Source organism: Scatophagus argus, chromosome 18 (assembly GCF_020382885.2).
Source record: "Scatophagus argus isolate fScaArg1 chromosome 18, fScaArg1.pri, whole genome shotgun sequence".
Taxonomy (NCBI): domain Eukaryota; kingdom Metazoa; phylum Chordata; class Actinopteri; family Scatophagidae; genus Scatophagus; species Scatophagus argus.
Window position 1 is genome coordinate 1250292 of NC_058510.1, and position 25978 is coordinate 1276269.

Sequence of the window (25978 nt, forward strand, 5' to 3'; positions counted from 1 at the left end):
GCTGTGTGTCCACTTCACCCATTAACAACGGACGTACTGATCCAGCATTTAGTTGTAAGATTGTTAATCCAAAAAAACAGATTTTCTCTGAGTGTCAGCATCCATTGTGTTTTCAGCCTCTGATCAGTCAGGAAACAGTCAGTAAGTATCTGTCTGATTCCCCACTTCTGCGTAACCAGGAACAAAACAGCATATGACTTTAGCCCAGCAGCTCAGCTTCCCACCCCGAGTGTGTCATCACAGGAAACTCGTTAGGGTTATTGGTTACACCTGCATTTAACAAGTCAGACAGGAAAAGCTTCGCTGTGAGCTGTGAGAAGACTACAGATGCTTCTTACAAACTAGAAACCTCCAGCAAATGCAAAACAGAAAGATCAAAAGATCATGAGGTACAAATACAATTAGTTAGCCACACACACACACACACACACACACACACACACACACACAGCTGTATTTCATTAATGCTTGATGAAGCCTTGAGTCTTCTGATTGGTCAGCTCTGATTCTCACTGCTGCTGGCTCAAAGATAAAATGAAAGGAAGTCACGGTTTCAACCAGCAAGTTCTGTTTGTTTGTTCTCATTTAGCACAAAGGAAGAGCCAGCCGTAGAGGTCACATCCATTTTCACAATTTTCACTGTCAACAGGCGGCCCAGAATGCAGCACGTTTGGCACCAAACTCATGACCGCCACCAGTAAAGGAACACGTGAGGCGCCTGTGCAGCAGCGAGCGGAAACGCGTACGGAAACGAGACAAGCTGGTAGCAGCCTGATTATTCGCTTTGAACGGTGAAGCCGCTTCCTTTGACAGATTTTGTTGAGATTAGACTAATTTTAACCGTCTTACACACTGTTGATCAATTAAATCTGCAATGTCTTTCATAAACTGATGTTTTGTATGTAATTGTTAAATAAAGAACACAGTATTTCCCCGGACTCTGTGATGCTGAAGACATCGTCCCTCCCCCTGCAGAGTCAGGCCTTCGATGAGTCAGGAATCGCAGCCAGCAGTCGAGACGCAGGCTGCAGCGGGCGTCATGATCATGAGTCTAAAAAGGTCCAGGTTAACGGCGACAGCACACATTCAGACCGTGGTGGAGTGGCATGTGACACATTCGGATGGGTGGAGAAACCGGCACAGTTCTAAACTTTCCTCCTCACCTGATGTGTGGAAAGCATAACTGAAGCTTAAGGAAGGACGGATGACCAGTGAAGCTTCCCTGATTGTCAGTCTAAACATGATGTGTTTTATCGGTGTGTTGGAGCACAGTCGCCTCTGGAAGCACTTAGAGATGTGAGTGGACTCCACATGTACAGCTGTCACTGTGACAGCCTGCTCAGATGATGTCAGCACAATGTGGACTTTTTAATTCATTTTATTACAGAGATCTCTGCCGTCTGCTGGAAGACGGACATGAAACCAGTCCCATCCAGTGGGAGAAATGATTTGAAGCTTTGGCGTATTTCAAGTGTTTACTTTGTGGTCATGTTAAAGTACACTGGAGACAAAAAAGATTATACTTACATGGAAAGTTCTCACCGCCGTCCACAATCCAGATACTAAAAGCAACTTTGGAACATCATCTCTTGTGAGGGAAAAGTGGCTGCCCTGCTGTTGTCCAGCTGTGTGCCTCCATTCAGCATGTGGACCAGTGAAGCCCAGGGAGGTGCCCCTGCATCACAGGCATAAATAACAGTCTGCAGAGGGAAGTCTGGCTGAAGCGGTCGATTGGCGTGACACGGAGAGGCGAAACATCAAACAGGATGGCAAAGGAGGACAAAATCGTGATGTATTTCCACATAACGACTGCGGCCGAGCGGAGCCTGCAGTTTGCTTTGTGTGGAGAGAGCAGGCGTCTCACTGACAGGAAGCAGAAACACACTGCAGATCAGGTGACTGAACATGCACACATTTTATCTTGCACAGTCACCATCACATCGCTCTTAACTCAAACACATAAACCTGTAAGAGCTGGTTTTCATTTCTGACCACGTGTGAACACAACACTGGCGTGTGATCACCTTTTGGTTTTGTGAGCTTTTTAGCAAACATTTGGTTTACTTACACATCCACTAACATCCACATCCACTTTAAGGGAGCTGCTGAAAAATCGAACAAAATGGCTTCATCACAAATATGAAATGAGGTAGAAAAGTTGATCCTCGCTCGATTTCTCTTCACATTTACTTGTTTCTCAGACGGATCATATTTTAGTGTATGAGTGAGGGAATCACAATGACAAAGTTAATCAGTGCTGGTGTAAAACCACAACCCAGAGGCCTCGAGCCGAGCCCACTGCGGTCTCCTGAAACCTCAGAATAGACTAAGAACACGTAATGTCAAAGCAAGCCGTCAAGCAGGAAGGGAAATTCTACTGCACGTTCATAAAGATGGAAGCTCATTCCTGCCACCGTGATGGAAACAAGGTCCTGTAAGTCACTACGATGAGAAACTGAAGAAACAATCAGAATCAAAATCAGAATTCCTTTATTTATCCCCAAAGGGAAATTCTTTTTCGTACAGACATTGCACTTGCAGTATTCCTGACCAAGAAAGAAAACAAATCTCAAAGTACGGGTATTTACATTGTGAAACAACGACTTAATGAGTCAGTAATAACGACTTGCTATCTTAAAAATAAAGAGAAACTCTCAAAAGAGATCCAAGTCTTTACTTTGTGAAAGTTTCTCATCGTTTTGATGTACTAACTCTGAGTTACTTTCTCATTTTTATGACTTGCAGCCTCCCTACGTCATAATAGGTTGCTGAGCAGCAGTATTGTCCTGGATGATGAAAATCATCTTTCAGCAATTTGATTTTATTTCACTCACTGGAGCTCAAGTAAAGGAAGTGCAGAGCCTCTTCCTGCACTCCTTCACACGACTTCATGCATTTGGTGTGAATTTACTGGACTGGGACTCACTAATATCACTCATCCTGTAACTTTGACCCTCAGCCATTTCTCTGCAGATCCTGAGATGCTATCTGTGTGTGTGTGTGTGTGTGTGTGTGTGTGTGTGTGTGTGTGTGTCACTGGCTCTCAGCCTTCAGGTCTGCAGGCAACATTCCTCACATTCTGCCTTCACCCTGGATCCCTGACCTCCCTTCACCCTCGGCAGACTCCTTCCAGAGCGGCTGACACCATGTCTGATCCCTGCACACTCCTTACCTTTCTGAGCTCTTCCTGCTGGTCCAGGAGGACAGCAGAGAGGTGAACATGTGCTGCTTTTAGCTCGTCTGATGAGATTGAAGGTTGCATTAATTGATCACAGAGAGGAGTGTGTGCACTTCAGACAGCGCCGAGGCTGATCCGACTGCTGCAGTCGTACTGGTCATAGTATGAAGCTTGAGATTGGCTGCTGGGGTGTCTGGTGTCAGCTCAGGAGTTGTTTTAATAAAAGTTCACTACCTCTCGTTGTTGTGTATGTTTTGTGCACGGGACTGGGCTGATGCTGAACCCGCATATCAACTTAGCCAAATCCTTTACATCACCAGCCATCAAATGCTTGCTGTGAAGCTCTGATTAAACAGAGACTACACACAATTCATGTTATTTCTGTCTCTGCATGGACCGAAATAAAGACCGATGAGCTGTAGGGGCTCCTCAGAATTAGAGGTTCGGTACCTGAGATCCACGATGTGCCATCATTATCAGCCATGCAGCACCTCCCTTTGTAAGCACTGTTTAGCTGCAAGGCCAAGACAGAAACTGTTTTTTTATTTCTCACATCCAAACCAGCAAAACTTTTCTTTTCCTCAGAGGCAGAACCAGAATAACCAGCCACATAAATCAGAACAACAGTGAAATTATCGCCTTAACACGGGCCATCTGTCTGCCGCACGAGTCTTCGGCGCTCAGTCGGCTTCATGCAGCTCATCTGCCTTGACATCCATTCTGACATGAAGTGGACACAATACGAGCCTTAAAGGCCAGCCAGCGCCATCAGTACTTCCAGAGACTTCTGTTCTAGGACTGATTGTCACAGTAAAAGATGAAAACCTAAACTCATTTATTTATTGGGGTAAATGTGTATTTCATCATCAGCAGGGACGCAGTAGAAAGTAACTGCACTAACACCAGGATCTGCTCTGTGCATGACAGGAACTCACAAGCAGGTTCCACGTGCTCATTCTCCTCTTCATCCGATCTCAACCACCAGAGTCTCCCTCACACAGGACGCACCTCAGCCCTCCATCAGACCACTTCCTGTAATGCTGAAGAGCTCTCTTTCTTCTGTTTTCACTAAATTTAATCTAACTTCAGTTTCCGGTCGGTTTAGGTGTGCTGGGACTTTGTGGAATGTAGCTTGTAAAGTGTGTAAAGACTGAAAGGCCTCAGTAATCCTGATGATGGTAGCGATCAGTCTGCCCAGTGATCCAGTTTTCAAGAGGGTTTGAATTTGTGGAAGTCACAGTTACAACACTTTGTGCAAACGTTTCAATAAGCAATCATGGATGCCTGGAGCGAAGGATCTCCGGTGTAGGCTGGAAAGCCATCACTTCGTCCTGGCATTCCACACCAATCTGAGAGGTGGACTTTGTCAAACACACGTGCACATGCAGGAGTAGACAGACAGGAAGAGGAAGGGATGGAGCTGCCTCTTCCTGATGCTGCCGACAGCATTAATATTAATGCTGAGATGAGGGGATTAATGTCTCCCTCACAGATGTCTGTCCAATATGAAGCTGGAGCGAGCAGCCGGTTAGCTTAGCCGCCTGGCCTACCATGACGACATGAAGTGTATGGAAGAAGTACAAGTACCTCAAATTTGTGCTTAAGTACAATCTTGACTAAATGTATTTTGTCCACCGTCGGAGGAGGTACAGTGGAGGCCTGATGCGCTCAGGACCGGTACAGTTTCCATGAAGGCTGCTGGAAATACACACTGCCCCACCACAGAGGCCCCCGCGGCCCCCACGGCCCCCAGCCATGAAAGAGTCCATTTAAAGCCTTGGAGGCTGGACTCGACCTGAGTTTACTGTCTCGGCTGTGTCAGCCTTCCCTCTGAAATGCTGCTCAGATATTCTGTTCCTCGACAAAGCTCCAGTATTACTCAGTGTACTTTATTTTGTCTCCAGCTCAGAACAACAATGATCTTCATGAAATATTGTTTTTTTATTAAAAGCTTCTTTGAACTGGTTTGCACTCTGTCAGATGCTCCAAACCTTGGAAGGATTGTTGTTTTTATTAGTGAAGCCCTCAAACTCACAAACAGAACTGGATGTGTGCAGCTGCCAAATCTTTTCATCTGAAGCTGGAGCCTAACTGGAAAGTATTTCTGTGGACAACCTCAGAGAGGAGATGAGGGGGGGCATGAGTAGTGTTGACCTTATTTCTAAGGCAGCCATTTTGAACAACCAGGTGTGAAGCTGAAGTAATACCAGTACAGTCAAATTCCCTCTGTGTGAAAGCTAAGATTTGTGTTATGCAATGCATACATGTGCTTGAAATTTATCCAAAATCATTGGGATTCTTCTTATTTGGACGTTTTTATTTGTCTCCCAGTTTATTCCACACTGGAACAGAGTTCGTAATGTCGTCCTCGACCCTCGACCCTCGACCCTGTGTCCCAACCAACCACATGGAGAGATTATGAGAGCAACATGAAACTAACCTGTGAGTGATCTTCCACAAGACTCGAGATTACTGTCAGACCGCCTGCTGGGACGATCACACAGATCATGCAGTGATTCTATTCTTCTGCATTGCTCTCCGCAACAAAGTGCTTTTGGTCCAATCACATGTGGCCACCAAAGTCAGAAATGTACAAATATTACATTCTGTGGCTTTAATGTAAGTAACGCTCCAGTATTCTGGAGGAAAAGATGCTTTTTGACCCAGCAGAATCTCTGATCCCGTGTTTCCTCGGTTCAGAACCTGTCAGACAACAAAGAGTAAAAAAACCCAACATAAAATCCACGACGTCCACTCAGAAGCCTGAGTGGTGATTACTGCGGCCCAGAGCAAATAAAAAATGAAACCACGCAGGCAGCTTTAATGCAAGTGTTTCCCTGGAACAGAAACAAAATTCAGAGATCTCACTCTCTCACAGACGTGTATTAATGCCTGTCCAGTGACCTTAATTCACTTTGTTTTCCTCATTAAAAACTGAGACGGCTGAGCTTTGGTAAAAGCTCGCTGACAGGAACAAGACATGGACTCGTTCAGCCCTCAGTCTTTCTCTGTGTGAAAGTACAGACTGAAAGAGTTAAAATACAAAGCTCAACATTCATCCTGTCTACTGCTTTGTACTTTATAATGTCTCGCTGACAGAATCAGGGGCCTTTTTCTGGCTCCTCCACCACCTTGGCCTGCCTGCAGGGACTGTGGCAGCCCTTCATCTAACTTTTTACTTTTTCAGTTTTCTGTCTTCTCCTGTCTTTTGAAGTCTTTCCCTCAGCGCTTCAATCAGACTCATATGTTGGCATTTTAAGAAGAATGAACTCTAGTGCAGCCACCGCCAGCCTCCTCAGGTTTAACGCAGACTTTATGTTTGTCGTGCAAGTGAAGTTTTATCTGAAGCTTTATCTCCCAAAGTATTTCCATCAGCCTGATCAATAGAAACTGAGTCACTCCTCCATCAGGTTCAACTCATTCCTCCCCCTCTCTTTGCCCAGCATCTCCCTCGGTCTGCTGCGTTACGTCGGAGGGAGGAAGGAGGATCGGGTGTCCGCCGTTCCTCCCATCACCTGTGAAATTTCAGAGCCAGGCCACGGTGAAAGGGGGTATTGTGTCCCCCCGATGAGGAATGCCCTCGCGTCGCTCGTCAAAGAAAAGGCTTCATTTGGCCTGGAATTTGGAGGCATCTCGAGAAGTGTAGAGGAGGTTTTCTCGGGGGTGGGGGGTGAGGAGCTGAAGGCCTTCAGAGGCCTGGACAGGAGAGGGACAGGCCTTCCAAAACTGATAACCAGTCTCCAACCAGATAGATCACTCAGCAGAAAATCATCTCAGGGCTGGAGTTTGGTGTGATGTCTAAGACTTGTGTTCATTTCTAGGAAACCCCAATCCAGTTACAAGGGGACATTTAATTCGTCTGAAAACATAATACACTTAGTTTTAGTCAGCTTATGAGTGTTTAATAATGCCCTGTGGTTGAAGTGGGAAACCCAACGTAAATTTCAGCCTACGTACAGTAGTTTGAGACGTAACGTCAGCTGATCTTTCATATGGAAAGGCTGACACCTGCTGGTGGAAAATGAACGTGAAGGGCTGCTCATTAGAATTCATTACGTACATACAACCACACGCATTATAAATGCTACAAACAAAACAAGCTGCCGACTGATATACAATATAGAATTGTAGTCTGTGATCACCAGAGAAGAGTGAGAATTTAGAACAAGGCCATAATAATTTAGGAGCACAATAATTTCATGGTCATATCAGTTCTTTTCTGGTCGCCTCAGATTGGTCTGTTTTGAAAATACTCCATGCTGACATCTGCATTGATGTTTAATTTACAGACCGGATGTGTTGCAGTTTCTGGTTGGCAGTGGGCTGGATCAGCTAATTAATGTGCATTTTCACTAACAAGACTGCCAAAGCATTTTTCTTTGTTATTATTATTATTTATTTTTTTGTTAATATTGACCAATCCTAAAATACTACAATGATTTGACAAATAAAGAAAAATGGGCCCGTGATAACGCTGCATGAGCATAATATTAGACCAAAATTATGATAGATAAGTACTTTATTGATCCCGAGTACTACAGGTTACACAACGCTCCTAAAAATATAACATTTAGACATGACAGTACTTGTGCTCGTTTGCTTGTTTTTCTTTACATCAGTAATATGAATTTTAAACTTTGAAAAGGCTACGAAAAGTTACATGCCGATCCCTATGCACTTCCGGTCCAGGAGGTGGCGGTAATGCTGCTTTATCGCCCACCTGAAATCACAGAAGAAGAAGGCAGGCGGAAGTGAACAAGTTTACCGGCTGCTGCAGTGGGCAGGTATGTTTTCAAAGATATCACTCGAATTTAAATGAATTATTTGTTTAAGCTTTTGCTTAATTGCTTACCGAAGTGGTTGTATTTTAATGTCTTGGGGTGAGGAGATGGTTTAACGTTAGCAACAGGTAAGTCACAAGGTTTAGGGCAAACTCGAAATTTGCTGCTCGTTAGCTTCGTTCTGCGTTAGCACTGAGCTAAGTGTTGTTGTTGTTGTTGTTGTTGTGGATTAGTGGAAGTTTAACTCGCTTGTTGATCGAAAAACGTATGAATAAGCAAAGCTTTAGATATCTACTTTTTTTAGATATAAACTTTTTCTTAAATTAGGCAATTTTCATTGTAAAAATGGCGGTAATGAGATAATGACAACTTGTGCGAAAGCTTTAAATCCACAGTATGATTTTATGAAGGACCACATGTTACAAGTGTCACGGTGAAGTAAAGATGAGTGTTATTGTAGGATTGTTGCATCTCATAGAATTACTCTGACATTTAATGTTGTGCCTGACGAGGATCCAGCTGAGTGTCGTGGCTGGTTTTCTGTCTGGGGTGGTGCGTTCACTGTCCCCTTTCTCCACCTACAGGGAAATGGAGAAAAACGGTGACCAGGTCCAAACAAACGGCTCTAAAACGCTGCTCGTCCGCCACTTGCCAGCTGAGCTCAGCCCAGAAGACAAAGAGGACCTCCTGAAGTATTTTGGAGCCGAGTCAGTCAGAGTTTTCTCCACCGCGGGTCGTTTGGTAGGTTGAGCCCCACTGACGCCGTGTGAGCCTCCACCTCTGCACGTTCATTTGTCTGTGCCTCACGGGCTTTTCCATCTCCACAGAAACATGCGGCCTTCGCAACCTTCAGGAGTGAGAAGTCGGCAGCAAGAGTGAGTTTTTTAATGTATTGTCAGTGAGTTAAGTGATTTAGTCTTAATCTTAGATCTGCATGACATTCAGTCCCCATCATGTTTGTTTCAGGCTCTTAGCAGACTCCACCAGTTAGAGGTTCTTGGTCGCGCGCTTGTGGTGGAGTTTGCGACAGGCCAAGATCACGTGACGGTGTTAAAGGATCCACCGGTGTCACACAGGTAAACTGCTCAAGTCATATGAATGAAAATCACTGCTGACCCACACATTTTGAAGTTAAAGACTAATGAAGATGAATCAGATTGAATAAACTCAAAACTGAAGTGAACTGCTGTCGTGGAGTGAAACTGACTCGCGTACAGAGTGAGCATATTATGGCACAGTTAAAGTGAATTGGCAGGATGGAAAGGGCCTGTACATGGTTAGAGGTGAAAGCTGCCGTCAAATCCTTTTTGACACATGTTGACTTTTTTCTGCAGCCGTAAACATGTTAGTGGGGAGCAGAATAAGAAGGAGACCAAACAGCCAGACATTCCCCTCATAGAGACCGGCATTGCACCAAGCCTCGGGTGAGTGTTGCATGTTGCACAGTATTGTGATAAACCCAGTCAACATAATGAGCTGAATGAGCTGCTGCTATGCTGGTCACTGCCACAAGGTGGACCCGTGACACCACAATGTTGCCCACATTGAACTGGACCCAGTAAAGGGAATAGCTGGCAGTTAAAAGCAGGGCAGCCATTAACTGTAAATAGTATTTACAGTTATGTTTACTAAATACATGCACCTATATTAGATTTAAGATTTAAAATTCTAAAGTAAGTACAGTACAAAGTAATGAACTGCTGTTCCTGCTCTTCGAGGACGAGTTAAACGATCCCAGCGTTAATCAAAAGGTTAGCTTTCGATAGTGTTGGTATGATATGAACAAATCTCGCCGTTCTTGATTTCTGACGTGCTGAATGTGATGAGACAAGCTGTTCTCAGACATTTACATGCCTAATGGGTTAGTATGTCATTCCTTGGTGGATTATAGCTGAGACACCACGTTGAATTGGTCGGGAATACTGCATGTGCAATTGTCTGTAGAAACAAGAATTTCCCTCCAGGGATTAATAAAGGAATTCTGATTCTGATTCTGATTCTGAATACAAGTACTTGTTCTCTCTAGGGCTTGTGCTGTAAAAAATGTTATTACATTACACCCTGCAGTTTGATATCAGACTTTATCTCCCATTACTCACAGTAATTAGTTGCTCTCCAGAGCTGGTCAGAGTGTTGTCAGTTCAGGTGTGTGGAGGCTGCCTGAAGGCTGGCTGACAGCAAACCTGGATGAGAATCTCAGAGCAGTAGTCAGAAGCTGTCAGCGGCCTCGTCTCCAATTAGATGGTCAGGCTGCCATTGAGCGCCTGACAGGCCGTCTGTACTGCCAGTTGGTGGGACCAGGTGGTTTTTGATACCTCTTGCTCTAATACTGACAGTCAATCCTGCCTCATGCTCAAATCTGGTTATGCCTTTAGTGTGCACCACCTCCCGATATGATGCAGTTTGCTTTATTATGTATGTGGAGCGCTAATCAATACTGTGCTGATTGTTCATTGAAAGCCTGAACTGAGAATAAGCTGAGACCTCCTGATTGGGTTCCATCCAGGTGAAAGCAAATAAATGTTTTATTCTTCTCATTGTCTGTCACGTTGTTGTTAATGACCTCCAAAATCATTTGAATGTTTTCATGTGGCTGTGAGAATTTGTTAACTCTAACAACACAAGAACTGGACGCGGCTGTAGTTAATCCAGTGAAATAACTGACAGCAGGTACAAACAGGCTTATCATCAAATTCATGCAAAAATCAAGTGAAAATACAACATCTTCATAAAGAAATCCTACAATCCATAAGCCTAATTCAGGTTCTCAACAAAACTAATTTCAGAAATGAGTAGATTCAGATTTGATGTTGTAAAAGTTCTTACAACACGAGGACAAGCTGGTGCTGACGTGGCCTTCTCGTCCCAACGTCCCTTAATGACTGGGTTTCATTTTGTTGGCTGAGTGCTCGCCATGTAAAGCTCGCCGGCTGGGCCACGCATTCACACGTCTCCATTACGCTGGCATGTTGTGAGTGGTTCAGTTTTTCTTTTTAAGTAATTCTGTCTTTTCCTCTCGCTCTCTCCTGCAGGTTGAAATATCAGTCTAATCCCACTTTGAAATATTTATACCCTCCACCTTCTAATAGCATTCTGACCAACATAACACACGCCCTCATCAGCGTGCCAAAGTTTTATGTTCAGGTGGGTAAACGCAGCTTCTCTGACATGAATTTGTGTTTTTGTAGCTTTCCATGCCGTTCCTGTTTTCACACTTTGCTTTTTTAGGGAAGCATGAATTTGTACCGAAAAAATGCAAATGTGACAGCACGTCTGGCCTTCAGATTTATATTGTAAAAATGGAAATATGTTTCCAAGTGTCCCAGAGGTTTTTGAACTGCATCCAACCTCTTAAAGATCAAACGGAAAACATTTGCCTTTTAAATTTCAATTTGGGGAGCTAGAATTAATAATAAACCATAAGTGGGAGGCATGAGTTATGGGTTTAACATTTCCCTGGGAGCCGCGCTGCCTGGATTTTCTACTGCTGCTACTTCCTGCGTTGGCGTCATGGTGGTGCTGGTGTGCCGCACAGACGCTGCCTTCGTGCTCAGCTTCACCACCGGCATCTCACTTCAGCCTCAGTCTCACCTTGATCCCTGTATTTTAAATGAAAATTCGAAAGCCTTGCAATCTGTTTTACATATGGAGCCCGAGTTAGAGGCTGCCAGTTTGCGAGCAGCAGTACATTTATATTCCCAGCTCACGGTTTGAATCTATCACTGTTAACACTCGTATCTCTAATTATACAGGTACTACATCTGATGAACAAGATGAATTTACCGTGTCCCTTTGGTGCGGTCACCACCAGACCCCCCATGGTGAGCTTGTATATGTGACTGTTGGATGGAGGAGCCTGATGATCTGAGCAGTGTGTAGATTTGATGTTCGCATACAGAAGAAACTGACGCTTTTACCCTCAGCAGCGAGGAGCTTATTCATTTAGTAACAGTCATTTAAGGGTTTAAAGATATAGTGATGTGTGTATATATGTATATATGTATGTATGTATGTGTATATATATATATATATATATATATATATATATATCTATCTAGATAAAGCACATGTGGATGTCAGGACTGTGAAAGTAAGCTCTGAGTGCTGTTGAAACGATTCGTTCATTTCAGTATGAACAAATGAGGTTATCGATTAATCATTTAACTTTTCATTTTTCATTTTCAACCAGTTTTCATTTCAAAAATGCACACCCAACAGAAAGAGCTCAGTTGATCCCGAGTTCTCCTTGATCTCGTAGTAGATAATGACTGAACTCTCATTTTTGGCTGAACTGGTCCTTTAAGCGTTCTTTACCCAGTACCCCAGGATGGACCACAGTCACGAAACCCTTCATTTAAACATACTGTTGTTTTGTTTCCTGCAGTTGGAGTTCCTGCCTCCTGCACCACCCATCCCCATGCCTCCACCCTTCCCTCCTGACTACCCCCCTTTACCGGAGGAGGAGATGGAGCTGTCCAGCCAGGAGGAGTCAGAGTATGAGAGTGAGGACGATGAGGACAAGGAGAGGTGAGGAGCAGATAGCTGGCGTTGCCCCTCACTTCCTTTGCGCCGTGTTATCACTGCCAGTCGAGCCGGTGTGCTAATGTGTCACTCAGAAGCGATGATGTTTCTAAAAACACATGTGGCTTGAAGGGAGCTGTCTTTGAATTCCAGTGGGTGGACACCAGGTAGACATTCTTCCCTTATTCCCTATGCTTGCTTTATTTCAGGATTGTTCGTCTGATGGGCCTGGTCAACCAAGCATGCAAGAGACCCCAGAGACCAAAAACAGCTTCAAAGAGAAAGAAGCCCAAGATCAAGGATCTCCTCTATGCTCCCAAACCAGACTCTCAGAGGTACACCAAAGGCACTCATGCATGCCACAGCTCATCTCGAGACAGTATTCATAGGCAGCTGAAAAGGAGCACAAAACCTCCAGACGGCAAGTCCTCCTCATAAAGACAGCCCCGTGCGGCTCGGAGACTCATTGTTTCAGCAGCACACTCAGATACTCCCTTAATGACACACCACAAACTCTGTTACTATAAATACACTCACACACCACAGTGTCTGCTGGCTGCATGTGTGCGGACTGGGAAATCTCTTTGGTTGACCAGGACGCAGTATCCCACCGAGGAGCTCGCTTTATTGTGGTGCTCTGAGAGCTGCTGCTGATTGTCTGTGCTGTCCTCAGCGCTCCGGTCCTGCAGCCCTCCGATGTGTTTGAGCAGCCCCTCCTCGCCGGCCAGAGGAAAATTGAATTCCACATTTCCGTTCCAGAGGTGGCAGCCGTAGGGGAAGGAAGTGGGCCGAGCCAGCGTGGCGATGAAGGCGGAGGTGAGGCCTGTGCTTCATATTCATTACTAAGTAGGCTGTTGTCCCTTTTTTTTAACCCCCAGATCCCAAAGTGATGGCAGACCCAAAATTTATTAAGGTTACGCGAAAGTGAAATGGAGAAAAGTATTTGAGTGAATATTCAGCGTTTTAATGCAAATTAATGAGTTTACAAGATAAATTCTAAAACTCGGGCTGATTATTGATGAATGATTGATGAATCGGTTAATCTTTTGGTCTGTTAAACATCAGAAAATGGTTCCGAGGTAGAGACATCTGAAGTATTTCGTTTACATTGACATAAAACACTAAAAGACTCAAACACACATTTCAGAGGCCATTTTGAATTTCAGTCCATTCGAGCGTTTATTTGATTTTCAAAATAACTGCTTCATTTTCCATCAATCAGCTATTCGATTGATCCACTAATCGTTTCAGCTTTAATTTCTATGAATATCCGCTGCTTTCCCCACACTGATCTGTGATTGATTATTTACATCCTGGGACAGAACTCGGTGCCAGTGCAGATTAGGCTCCAGCATAAGAAGCTGTGACACAAAGATGCTTCTTTTCCAGTTTAGATAGTTAGTAGATCAGACTAATTCTACAGTATTCACTTATGTTGTGGGTATAAAATGTGCACTGCCTGTGTATAAAGGCACAGTGCGGATTTGATTGTGACTGTACATCATGTTTACTATCACGCTGAAGCAGAAGGTGCTTTGATATGACTATTGACATGAGTTAAAGCCCTTACTGTGGGCGAAGACAGAGCCAAGTGTTACACAGCAGTATATCACAGCAGCAGCTCGCACCGAAAAGGTTTTACATTATCTGTATGAGGAAATGTCATTGGGGGCACAGTCTGTGTTACTTGTCAGCTGTTGCAGTTCCCCGTTTGCCTTATCTCCCTTTTCTCTAGCTACAACTTCACTCCCTGGCAAACCTCTGAGAAGTAAAATAGATCTCAAAGTCAAACACAAAAGATTTCCTAAAGGCAGGGGGAAGATAAACTATGACAGGTGGCTTTTTGGATTAGTCTTGTTTTGGGGAAGGGGAGGGGGCGCGAGCCGATAAACAAGCTATTTAAATGAAAAGGGGAGGTGGGGGACAGATAAGGAGAGGGATAATTTTTGAAAGCAGTGATCTAGTTCTGTGCTGAGAGTGTATCAGAAAAGCTCCCCGACACTTCTCGCTCTGGTGCGCACACACACACACACACACACACACACACACACACACACACACCTTATGTGGATGATAAGCAGTTTTTCCCCCTCCTCGGATTTGTACAGGCTCACTGCTCTTAGTAATTCCATCTACAGCGCGTGTGTGCACATGCATGCTCTCCTCAAAAGGCTGCCAGAGTTATCCCTCCCACTGCCTTTCAAACTCATCTTTGTGAACCAGGAATGGATTGATTACAGTTTACTCACTCTGAGACCGCCTCCTGTCAATTACCAGCACTCTGCACAGAGGTATCCCCTGAAGTTAGCATGCTAGCCAGCTAGCTCCGGCCCGTCAGTCAGCCAGTTTCTAATGATTCCACAGTTAGAAATTCTAAACACATTGTGAGTGAGAGGGTTTGCCTCCACTCTCCCGTTTCTGAGCTTGTTTGGTTTAGTGAAAAGGATGAACATGGTGGAAGTGATTATTTCACCATCTGCTATTGTTAGACACTTTGAAAACTTCCATCTGTATTTGTGCTGGAGGGGAGGAGTGTCCTCTTCCTGTTCTGTGTCCTAAAGCGGTGCAGCAGATCCAGCTTGGCGGCACATGATGTGTACTGCAGTTTACCTGCTGCCAGGGCTGTAGCCCACATGAATTTAGCCACAATTTGATAAACTGATGGTAAGGTGCTAAATGTGGTTGCCTTAACAAACTCTGTGTCCTCACAGAAGCAGACGAGAGGAGGCTCAGCCCCAGCAGCAGTCAGGAGGCTGCACGGGCCGAAGGGTTTGGGAAGCTTTACCCCAGCCTGCGGCCGTCCCAACAGCAAGACGAGCACAGCGACGACGAGCAGGATCTCACCTCCGGCGTCATCTCCAGAAAGGAGCTGGAAAAGGGACGGCTGTCAAGAGACGGTAATCAGGACCTTTTCAATCAGCAGGCCAGAACTTTCTGTGTGGGTTTGCTGTGTTTTCATTTACTCCCAAAGTTAAGACACGAGTGTTGCTATGGAGGACTCACTAAATCATTAAAAAGCAGGAAGGAGTAAAAGTTTCAGGTCAGTGCTCACGATGATCATCCAAACATTTTTTGTGCTGATGCTGTGTGTCGCGTGCTGATACTGAACAGCGGCGACCGTATCGTGGTCCAAAAAAGCTTTTGCTTTTCTGTTTTAAACAGCTGTGACAGCCTTCTCCACTCTCATCAGTCCTCCCCGTGCAGCAAGAAGAACGGAAGCAGCAAAAGTGGTTTGTTTGAAATGCAGATTAAAAAAAATTGCCAATTAGTGTGAGCAATATGAGGCATCGTGGCTGAAGAAAAAAGGGAAGTGCCAACTGCTGAAAGTGGAACTTCAGAGTCACTGCAAGACGTTCTGGACTGACGAGAGGCTGTTGTTGTGTTTTTGGGATGATAAATCCTGCTGTTGGTAATCAGCTGCTGCCTGTCCTTAGTGTCTTATTAATGTGGGACAGCGCAGAACCACTTGACCAGCAGTGTCACCAGGAACAGCTGCAGTGCATTTTTATTTCAAGCCATTTCCTTTTGCTTTTCCTCTTTCACTTCCTATAACAAAAGATTGTCAGAATAGCACTTTAATTCAGTCTCAACCTGCTCCTGTCAATATTTTGATATGAACAATGGATCAGATGACGAGTGATGTGCGAGGTGTCACTTGCAGAAACAACAGGGCGATAGGAATATGCTTTAGAGCGGGTATATGCAGGACACGCAGTGGTATAAATATATGTTGGCATGTGAGAACATAAGTAGTGCAGGTGAGTGAGTGGCACTAAGTTAAGATTTAAATAGTTAATTACATCAGCCTTTGCTTTATAGTTGTGTCTCTAACCTAAAAGAGAAGCGCTGAGCGGAAGCGTCTGTCTGGGCGTGTTTCTCAATTCAAATGCAGTACTCGTCAGCTGCGATACGATTCGTCCAGGTGTTACTGCTAGGAGCTCAGATCAAACATACAATCACTCCTTTAATGTCTCTTAGTCTGCCTCTTCAGTCCACTCAGTCTTCAATAAAACATGCAGCGGCTGGTGCTGAGTTACTTCACCTTTCTGCAGGTACACGCAGCTCTGTGATGCTTCGTGCCTCTTTGTGAAATTTCTTCTTCTCTGGCTCTCTCTTTTAAAACAGAGATAAAAAGGATGTCTGTGTTTAAAAAGTACGAAGCGGGCGAGCCAACCTGCAGGCTGTACGTGAAGAATATCGCAAAGCAAGTGGAAGAGAAAGTAGGTGCATTTCTAGCAGTTGACCCCCTTAATGTGTGCATGTGGCGCTCATTGTGGAGCTGTGTTGCTTTAAGATCACTGTGTGTCATCAGAATTTTGTTATTAAATGAGATGCGAGTCCCCAAATCCCACACCTGCTGTGAACATGTGAATGCATTCGTATTCAAATCACCTGCTTCCCCCTGATCTTCACCGTTTGTGCTCCAGGACCTGAGGTACATCTACGGCAGATTCGTCGACCCTTCATCGGAAGCAGAGAGGAACATGTACGTAAGGTCTTGTCTGTCACTTCACCCCATCCTGTCTTCAGGAGCTATTTTAGACTCTGGCAATTTGTCCCTTTCCCCTGAGAGTTTTTTGGTAATTCATGCTGACTGTGTACTGCGTTATTAATAAGTATCTAACCTGACGCGGAGATCATGAGGGACGTTTTATGTTCGTGCATCAGCAGTACTTCAAATGAATATTCCACCTGAGTCATCAAAGCGAGCTCATGTTGAGTGGAGGAGCCAGACTCTGAACGCCCATCTGTGTGGTAAACAGGAGGATGTAGCTTCCAGTTTGAGGGTTACTGCAGTTCATGTAAGCCTTTTTTTGTTTTGGTTTGGTTTTTTTATGACTAAGTGCACAATGCAAGAACAGCCCTGATTCCAAACACACTGGGACACTTTGTAAGGAAACAGGATGTGATGGTCTGCTAATCCATTGGAAACAGTACAAAACAAAGTGTTCAGTGTTTTACCTCATCGCCTTCATTGATTTTTGCAAATATCTGAGAGAAGCATCCTCCAACGGCTCAGTCACCGAACTTCTTCTCGCCTCGGGTTAAACTCCAACACAGGACGCAGGACTGATGTCCTGGAACGTCGGTCCAGGTTCACACGGGCACCTTTTGGCCCTGCGTTTAGTCGATTTTCAGGGTTATGACCCCACAAACTCGGGGCTAACCCTGCTCAGGGGCAGAGCCAGTAAGCCCCAGGCTAAGGTTAGCTGCTCGCTCTTTTCACCGTGAGCAGAGAAACTGTGTTGGTGTAGTGAAACTGACAGCCTGCCCAGGCTTTTTGAAGGCTGCACTTGTGGATTTTGACTGTGCGATGTTCGCAGCTGTTACCTGCTTCACCTCTCTGGCTGACCTGAAGGACAGGCTGCAGAGTCGTGGGTCTCAGTGAGTCATGACTGACTGTTTTATGTGGTAGAAGAAGCAGATAATTAACACTGAACAGCCACTTTATGATGTTAACTCGGCCCAGCCACAAGCCTCGAGTGATAATGACGTGTCCCTGCTTTTCTCTTCCCTCCTCAGGTTTGACATTGTGTTAATGAAGGAGGGGCGGATGAAAGGGCAGGCCTTCATAGGACTCCCCAGTGAGCAGAGTGCGGAGAAAGCCCTGCGGGAAACCAACGGCTACGTTCTCTACGACAAACCCCTCGTCGTCGTATCCTTTTATCCCCTCTCGCAAGTCGAAACGAGGACAAGCGGTGGAAATCCAAGTTATGTGTTTATTTGGTTGGGTTTGGTGTTAAGACATACAGTAGATATCAGTTCAGGTGTTTAATTATCAGTTACTGCGAAAAGGAGTTGATTGTTGTTAGGTGGACGTGGACACGTCCCATCACAGATGTGCTGCTGGCTTTAGTCCTCTGTGTCTTCAGGAGGACGAAGACTCATTTCTGAACCACCACCTTCTTGTCCTCGGCTCAGTCCTGATTGTTGTGCATTGGACGTGTCTAATGAAACAAGAGTCTTGATTTTGCTGGTGTTTTAATGCGAAGCCCATAACAAATGATCCAGTGTGCAGTCCTGATGCAGCCGCAGTGCTTAGACTGCAGTCCAACCAGCAGCGGCTCCTGTGCTGGACTGTAACAGAAACCAGTACTGTTGCTCTTAAATGAAACTGAATGAATGCTCTTAAAAGGTTGACTTTTGCTGATGGGCGGTTCTGCCTCGGCAGTCTGAACCGAGTGTGGGAATAGTGATTTAAAACGAGCATACAGAGAGATAATTAATGATTCCAGATTCATTAAAAGGCTGCTGCAGACAAAGATGTCAAACATAAATAAAAAAATCTCAGAAAGTCTTTGTTGTATCATGCAGTGTAAATACATGATGACATGCAGCAGTAAAGATGAGCCACATTTCTTCCTTCCAGGTTTATTGTATTTATATGTTTTAGTTATGTTTTCACTAGTGTCATGCAGTTTAAAAACATGTTTGACAGCTGAACTGTCATTTTGTTTTCTGCATTGTGCCACTCCTGAATACAAAAGGTCGATCAGTTAATCATGGTCATACGTGTGTGCTCCGCAGGAAGTGGAAATAGAGCTCAGCAGGTGTTCTGAGGTGGACTTGGATTATTTTCTGTGTTTCATTCTATTTGGAGCATCATAAAGTCGGCACAGGCTCCCTCTGGTGCAGATGTCTTTTTAAGCAGAGGACAGAGGACATCCGGTCCCAGTTGTGATTCCCTGTAATGATTTTTTCAGTGTTAGCCTGAGACTGCAGGCTCCTCAAACTGCCTGCTGCTGGAAGTAGTGACCTGGAAGACGAAGCTGCACGAAATGCTCGTAGTTAGGAGTGGAAGGTTAGTTGAGAGACATCAGTTTGACGACAGCCTTTCACACGTTTCTTTAACCCGACACATCAACAAACAGCTCATCAGTGTGTGTGAATGACAGCTGTCGGCGAGTCAGCGACACACCACAGCTCTTCTAAGGTCTTCTGACCTTCGCTTAAATTCGTAGTGTCATGAGAAAGAGGTTCACCTGTGGCTTAAAGCGGCTGAATGTGACTGTAAAACATGACACGATACGAGTGTGATAGAAATTCTCAGTCTGTGAAACTTCGCCCAAAGCTGAAATTGGCTTCTCAGTGATGTTGCATGTTTTGGTGTGTGTTTTCTGAAACAACACAGTAGTAGAAACGTAGTAATGGGAGCATCTGAACGAACAGATTTTCGCAGACCTCTCTTGGCTGAAAAAGAGAAATCTTCACCCGTTTAATGAAACGGACCTTAACTGTAAGTCCACAGCAGTTTGCCAGATCTGCACGACCGAAACAAGACGGCGCAGAAACCAAGAGAGGAGAGAAACAACGCTGAAGCCGACAGGTGAGTGAGACACGGGGAGGACGTTAACATGACCAGAACGAGCCCGATTGTCACTGTGTAATGGTGTTCTTCTTTCACATCTGTGTTTAAACTTTAAGATGCCATGGCTTGATACTGTGGCCCAGCAGAACCATTTGTATCCTTGTTTTGGCATATCCTTTGGGAAAAACATAAGAAAATGGGGACAGTGTATTTGTAATTGTTGTAGCACAATTGGAAGTGGGACAACCTTTAAATTACTGAGTGTGTCATCTCTGTAGCTTCCAGTATCTGAAATGCTTTGTTCAGTGTCGACTCTGTAAACCTGTGCCTGCTCTGAGCCTTCTCTTTACAATGTCCTCTACCTTGTCTGACTGAATTTCAGGTGATGGTCGTCAGATGTCATCTTCTTCGTTTATTACTCAATAAAAACCATTTTTACCAAACTAACTTTTGTCTTGTTTTCAGTCGTGGTTGCAGCCTCAAACATATGTCACCGTTCCTGGGTACGCTTCAGTCGAACTATCGGAACTGATTTATGTTTAGACCCAAACTCGAAGTCCCGACAGCCGAGTAAATACAGACTGTGGAAGGTATACGAGGCCTAGATTGGCTCTGCAGCAGATGGTCGGCTGTCAACACAGTGGAAAAACCTCCGTCCTGAAGAGACGGCAAACAAACCAAACAGACTGCAGTCTGTGGGAAATTGCTGGGACTGGGTTAGCTTACCTTTACAATCCCTGGCTGGCCCCATCTGTGTGATTACAGAGAGTAAACCTTGGAGGGTGAACTTCTCCCCCCAACAGCCGTCATAACTGGAGATTTGGAAATCAAATTGGATTTTGGCCTCTTTTGGTGGAAGCAATACTGGGAGGGGACTGAGTGCATGTCACTCACAGCCAAGTTAAAGTTTATGATGTCTGAGCTTCAAGACTTCGATAGAGAGGGAAAAACATTAAGCTGCTGTGGTGAACCAGCGCTTTGATTCAGTTTTTCCACTCATAAAAGCAGGCCAGTGTCTTTGTGACAAAGACAAAGTGAGAGCAGTGAAGCTACGGTTACACCCACTTTAGTAACTCACGTTTCATCTGTGAGCTGAAGCACAACACAAAAACTGAAGTCCGAGGACTCGAGGTAAAAAAATACCATCAGCGTTTCGTGAAAGGCCGGCGTTATTCAGAGGGCGAAGCAGCAGCCTGCTTTTCATGTTTGGTACCAAATGATTTTCTAAATAGTCAAGCGGTGACTCGGCCACTTGACTATTCAGTTGAATAGTCTCACTGTTCAGCCTGTCGCTCATGTCGGAGGCACAGCTGAGTCAGGTGTCGTAGCCTCTGTCACCTTTGGAGAAGTTTGGCCTTGTTTACTGCACTTGGGTGGGTGCTGTCGGTTGGTGGACATACAGGAAACCTATAAGACACATCAGACCTAACGTGCGCCACCTTCACAGGTTTTATTAATGCCAGGATATCAGACAGACTTTAACTTCTCCGAACCATTCATCACTTTTGTGTTCGAATGAAGTTGTATTTGATGCCGTTCAGCTTGAGGATCCAAGCTGTAAAAACCAAACCGACTTCTGGTCCTTAAGACTCAAAATGAAACCATTCAACTCTGGATCCCTTTCAGAATAAGCGAATGGAACTCAGAGTTTCTAAAGATTATTTTAATGACCTGACAAGCCAGAAGCCTCACAGTGCTCTGCGGCTAACGAGGACCATCACACGTCTCTCGTCCTGCAGCCCTGGATGTTAAACTTGTTGCTGTTCAGATCTGACAGCAGGGGATCTTCCACTGCGCGCGCACACAAACACACACACACACACACACACACACACACACTGCCACCACCTGCCAGTCATGACGCGACAGAGCAGCTGATGTGGAGATGAGAGTGTAGTGACTGTAGCTGCTAGTCGGTTGAGCAGGCCTGCAGTGTGCGACAGTGGTGGGTTAATGGGGTGTAGTAGTGATTTTTCTCCAGAGGGGAAATCACGGTAATTAAACAGTTACCTGCTCCTCCCTTAATTGCAATGTAAGAGCCAAAAGAAAATCTCTTAATGCAACTTTAATCCACTGATTTATGGTTTCCAGAAAGAGGCAGGCTGACGGGGCTTGAAGCTTTCACATCATCCCTCCTGATTTCATGTTTATGCAAGTTCTTTGTAAAAATCTGTTGTGGTTCATTAAGTCCCAACCCTGCTTGTACGTTCAGCCTGTGTGTGTGTGTGTGTGTGTGTGTGTGTGTTATCCATCACATGTGCTCATCTGGTTCAACCTACAGCTCGTACGTCAACGCCAGTGTGAGGGAGGAGTTCCCATCTGTGCCCTGCTCTGCCCGCCATCTCAACGATGACAAATGTGCCCCCCGCAGTGGAAATATTGAGAGTTACCAGGACATTTATCAGGTAACATTTGAGCAATATGAAAGATAACCTTTTGTAAGTGGACGCAGATAAAGATGTATTATGTTCTGGCTTACCCCCTGCACAGGCTCCATCTCTGCTTAGTGTTATCACCATAATGTTTCTTATTTTGGGTCCAACCAGGTGTGCAGTCCATTTTCCATGGATTGCCGGGTGTAGTAGGTCGTATGGCACACGTCGCCTGTTTTTCTGGTCACTCGGCATATAAATTGCACAAATTGAGTGCAATATTTACTTTAAACTGTTAAAGAAAATGCCAGAAACACTGGAGGCAACATCGACTCGCCTCAGGCTACGAGGCATCTGCAGACACCCGCAGTGACGACACCAGTGTGTGGATTCCCCCCTGGGCTCCTGTGCGGTGTTGTCAAGGTTTTGTTGGTGTAGTTCAAGCTTCTGTTTGTACGTCGCCTGAATTTTAATGCACCCACAAGTTAGTAGAAATCAGTGTGCCTGTCAGTCAGTCAGTCCATCCCTCAGGCCGCTGCAGACACTGGAGCTATAAGCCTGTTTGAGTTGCTGGGGGTTTAGCTGAGCCGGCAGAGCTTTGGTTTGTCACGTCAGAGACACAAAGTTCAGTCAGAGACACTTCGTGTCGGGGGATTGACCAGCTTTAGCAATTGGTTATGCAGTTAGATTTCTTGGAAAAGGTTCTGCTCTGAGGGAGCTTTTAAAGAATCCGAGCAGCAACAAGGACTCTGTGGGAGAACCAACCTGCCCCCCAAAGCAGACACACAAAACCTCCTCAGTACAGGAGATTAACAGCTGCATTAGCAGGCTGTGTATATGAAAACTTCTGGGCAGGAGTTAAAGGGTTGTTCCATTATTTCTAAACATGTGCCCTGTCTTACATGTTTTGGTGTGTAAATGATTCAAACTTACCAAAAGGTTTGGAATTGGTCCCAGCCGCAGTGTCTGCGGCGCAGTCCTTTGTGGCGACTCCGACCGCCAAAGATGCGTCCACTGAAAGGGCTTTTTTAGCCCCTCGCAGGCTGAGATTGTTAGTCTGAGCGTCTGACACACCACAGACAGGATCCTCCTGTGAAGTCGCGCTCAGGGAAAAGTCTGCCACGTGAGGGGTCAGCTGCTGCTGTCGGCTCCACATCCTGATTGTTCTGATGTGACTCTCCAGCTCTCACTCAGGTTTCCACCATCGACTTCCGCCATCAACTCACCTCTCGCGAGATTTCAGAGCGAGCCTTCTCCTGCTGGGGGACCACGAGTTTCCACCGGGCCCCTCCTCACTTTCGGTCCTGAATTAAAGATGGGAAAATTCAAACCAGCAGAGTCGACTAATCTGTGCTGACACTTTAATGGAAACATCTTTGAAAGCATTTGGTACAAAGAGAATACACACATTCTGTCTGAGTGTCGGCGTATCGTCACTGAAACCCGAGCTGTCGGATGACATTTAAACTGACAGTGAACCTACGTTAGCACGGGTTGCCTGCCCGGAGTGAATTAATGTTGCTGATTAATGCAGAGAGCGGAGCTGATGGAGCTGCTGGGAGCCACAGGCCTCCTGTGGGCCACAGTTTGATTTGCATAAGCGAATCGGGGAGAGTTGGAGGCTCTGCTCACGTTTGTTTTGGACCAAACATTTGTTTTTCTGTAACAAAGTGTATATGTATAGCATTTATCAAAACTGCATTACAAAGTGATTTACAATAAACCCATAAAACACTGCAATAAAATACCCAGTAATGTACAAGCAGACGGGCAATAAAACTAAGAGCTGCTGATGACTACAAACCACCATAAATATATTTCTCAGTATATATTTATATATATATATATATATATATTTCTCAGATGTGAAAAGCATGACTTTGGTGTTTCTCCAAAGTGAGGTTAGTGTCAAACAGCACACTCAACTTCCTCACATTTGGTTTATTATTAACTGATGAGAACAAGAGAGGAGTGGACTGTCAGGAGCAATGATAACCATCTACGTTCCGCCGGAATTTAATTTAAGAAAGACATCAATTAATTAGCACCTACTTGACATTTTGAGGATTGAGGGGCAACACCGTCATCCACACAAACATCAGATTTTAGTGAAGCCCCGATGCAGCGGCTCCAGTGAGCAGTCAGCTGACCTCATGTTCCTTAACACACGTCACCTCAGTCAGTGTTTTCTCTCTCTTTTGGCAGCACGTCTGACCCCAAATCTAATGTACACTAAAATACTGGCTGTTCGGTGGCTTCTCTACACTGAAGGTATTAATGACTCTCCACAGCATCTCCAAGCTGTTTAAAATCTGACACAGGAACAGGAACAGGAACAGGGAAAGGCGACAGCAGGGATCCACACGGTGAGCAGTTGTTGGAAAACTAACACCTACAGCATGTGGATACAAATTCAGGTTTGCCATCACCGTAAGCTTCTCATCTCGTCTCCTCGCTGGTGGTGCATATGTTGTGTTTTCTTTGCATCTTCCACACACACACACACACACACACACACACACACACACACACGGCCATCAGTGCTCTCTACATGTGGCCTCACTGGTGTGCGCAGTAAATAAATGAACACTGCCGGCCTTTGGTGAGTATTCGCTGTTCTCTCCTTCTGAAGTTGCCCCTTTTGTTGTATTGTGTGCAGCGTAATGCGTGTATGACGACTAGTGTGGCCCTCGGACCACAGCTGCCTCTGGGTGTTTGAAGCAAAAATCAATATGATAATGTTTATGTTGTTTGTTTCTGTTAAGTTGGACCCCTGATTAAGCCTTATTTTTTGCCGTCGGGGACAGCGGAGGGACACTTTGTGCAGGATGTCAGTTAACTTGGGATCCTGTTGTGTTGCCACTTTTCATCTTAACAATTCAATACAGCAGATGTTTGCTTTTGACTCGTGGTCGTGTCGTTTGAGCAAACATTCTCAATCAGCAAACTGTTGCTTTAAAATGGCTTTGTTATTTTCAGACTTATAACTAACTCATGGATGACGTGAACTCGTAGCTCAGAATCCGACCTGCTCTCAGCGTTTACTCACCGACGGGTGGTCGGCACAGTCAGGTGACGTGGAGACCCTGCGGTCTGTGGACGTCAGTACGTAGGAAGCCTTCCTGGGGTCCCTGAGGCGTGATTGTCCTCCCTGCATGCCTTCAGTGTGCCACACTGAAGGCATGCAACACACACTGACCGCTGACTCACTAGTGAAGTTAATGTGAAGTGACTGACACAGAATCAATGATGGACCACAACATTTCCCAAGAAATGCTTTTGTGGTCATCAATTCTGATTATTATAGCGTGAATCTCTCAAAGTGCTGTGCGGCTGCCTCGACGGCCTGCTTAGACATTTTGAGGTGTTTTCTGGATGTGCTTATTTATGCGATTCATCAAGTTTTTATCTCAAAGAGACTAAATGAAATGCAGGCAGACAGAACATGCTGTCTGTCAAAACAAATCAGATCCGAGCTCTTTCTGAATCACTTCGTCCCTCTGGTTGACCTCTGTTTGAACTGAAACCGCTGTGAACAATTGATGGCCCTCGCTGAATTTTCTTCCTGCCTGCATCAACTCGACTGTGAGCTTTTGCTGACTTTTAAGGAGCTAAACATTGGGAAGACACCCTGTGCTTAGTCAACTCCAGAGTTTATGTGTGGTCGTCAGTCCAGAAAGTCTTTGCGAGAGTAAATGTGTCAATTCTAAGGTATGCTTATTCATTATGAAGAGAGTGATGGCTTGCTCATGCATGTTTTATGCCTCTAAACCTTGCAAGTTTCATGAAGTTGTCTGAATGAGTAGCATTTAAAGCT

The 25978-nt window shown here is 45.0% G+C and overlaps 1 protein-coding gene across 3 annotated transcripts; it reads left to right on the forward strand.

Annotated features, from left to right (window-relative positions):
* The first annotated feature begins 7853 nt into the window (after positions 1–7853).
* rnpc3 (RNA-binding region (RNP1, RRM) containing 3) lies at positions 7854–22194 on the forward strand. Of its 3 annotated transcripts, none has more exons than XM_046371884.1 (16): positions 7854–7962; positions 8544–8700; positions 8787–8834; positions 8926–9035; positions 9294–9383; positions 10992–11103; positions 11712–11780; positions 12344–12486; positions 12690–12815; positions 13154–13296; positions 15192–15377; positions 16606–16700; positions 16908–16966; positions 18004–18136; positions 19730–19807; positions 22071–22194. In XM_046371884.1, the coding sequence occupies exons 2-15, from the start codon at positions 8548–8550 to the stop codon at positions 19796–19798; spliced, it is 1536 nt and encodes a 511-aa protein (XP_046227840.1). In that variant the 5' UTR covers positions 7854–7962; positions 8544–8547; the 3' UTR covers positions 19799–19807; positions 22071–22194. The 3 variants fall into 3 exon arrangements, with proteins under 3 accessions (XP_046227840.1, XP_046227838.1, XP_046227839.1); XM_046371882.1 differs by lacking the exon at positions 22071–22194 and adding an exon at positions 19906–20236; XM_046371883.1 differs by lacking the exon at positions 22071–22194 and adding an exon at positions 20172–20236.
* Positions 22195–25978: the final 3784 nt, after the last annotated feature.

Excerpts from the sequence above, each read along its gene's own strand:
- rnpc3 (XM_046371884.1), top strand. The coding sequence starts at position 8,548 with ATGGAGAAAAACGGTGACCAGGTCCAAACAAACGGCTCTAAAACGCTG. Across the intron at positions 9,036-9,293 it reads GATCCACCGGTGTCACACAG|CCGTAAACATGTTAGTGGGG; the intron begins GTAAACTGCTCA and ends TTTTTTCTGCAG. Across the intron at positions 12,816-13,153 it reads CCCAAACCAGACTCTCAGAG|CGCTCCGGTCCTGCAGCCCT; the intron begins GTACACCAAAGG and ends TGCTGTCCTCAG.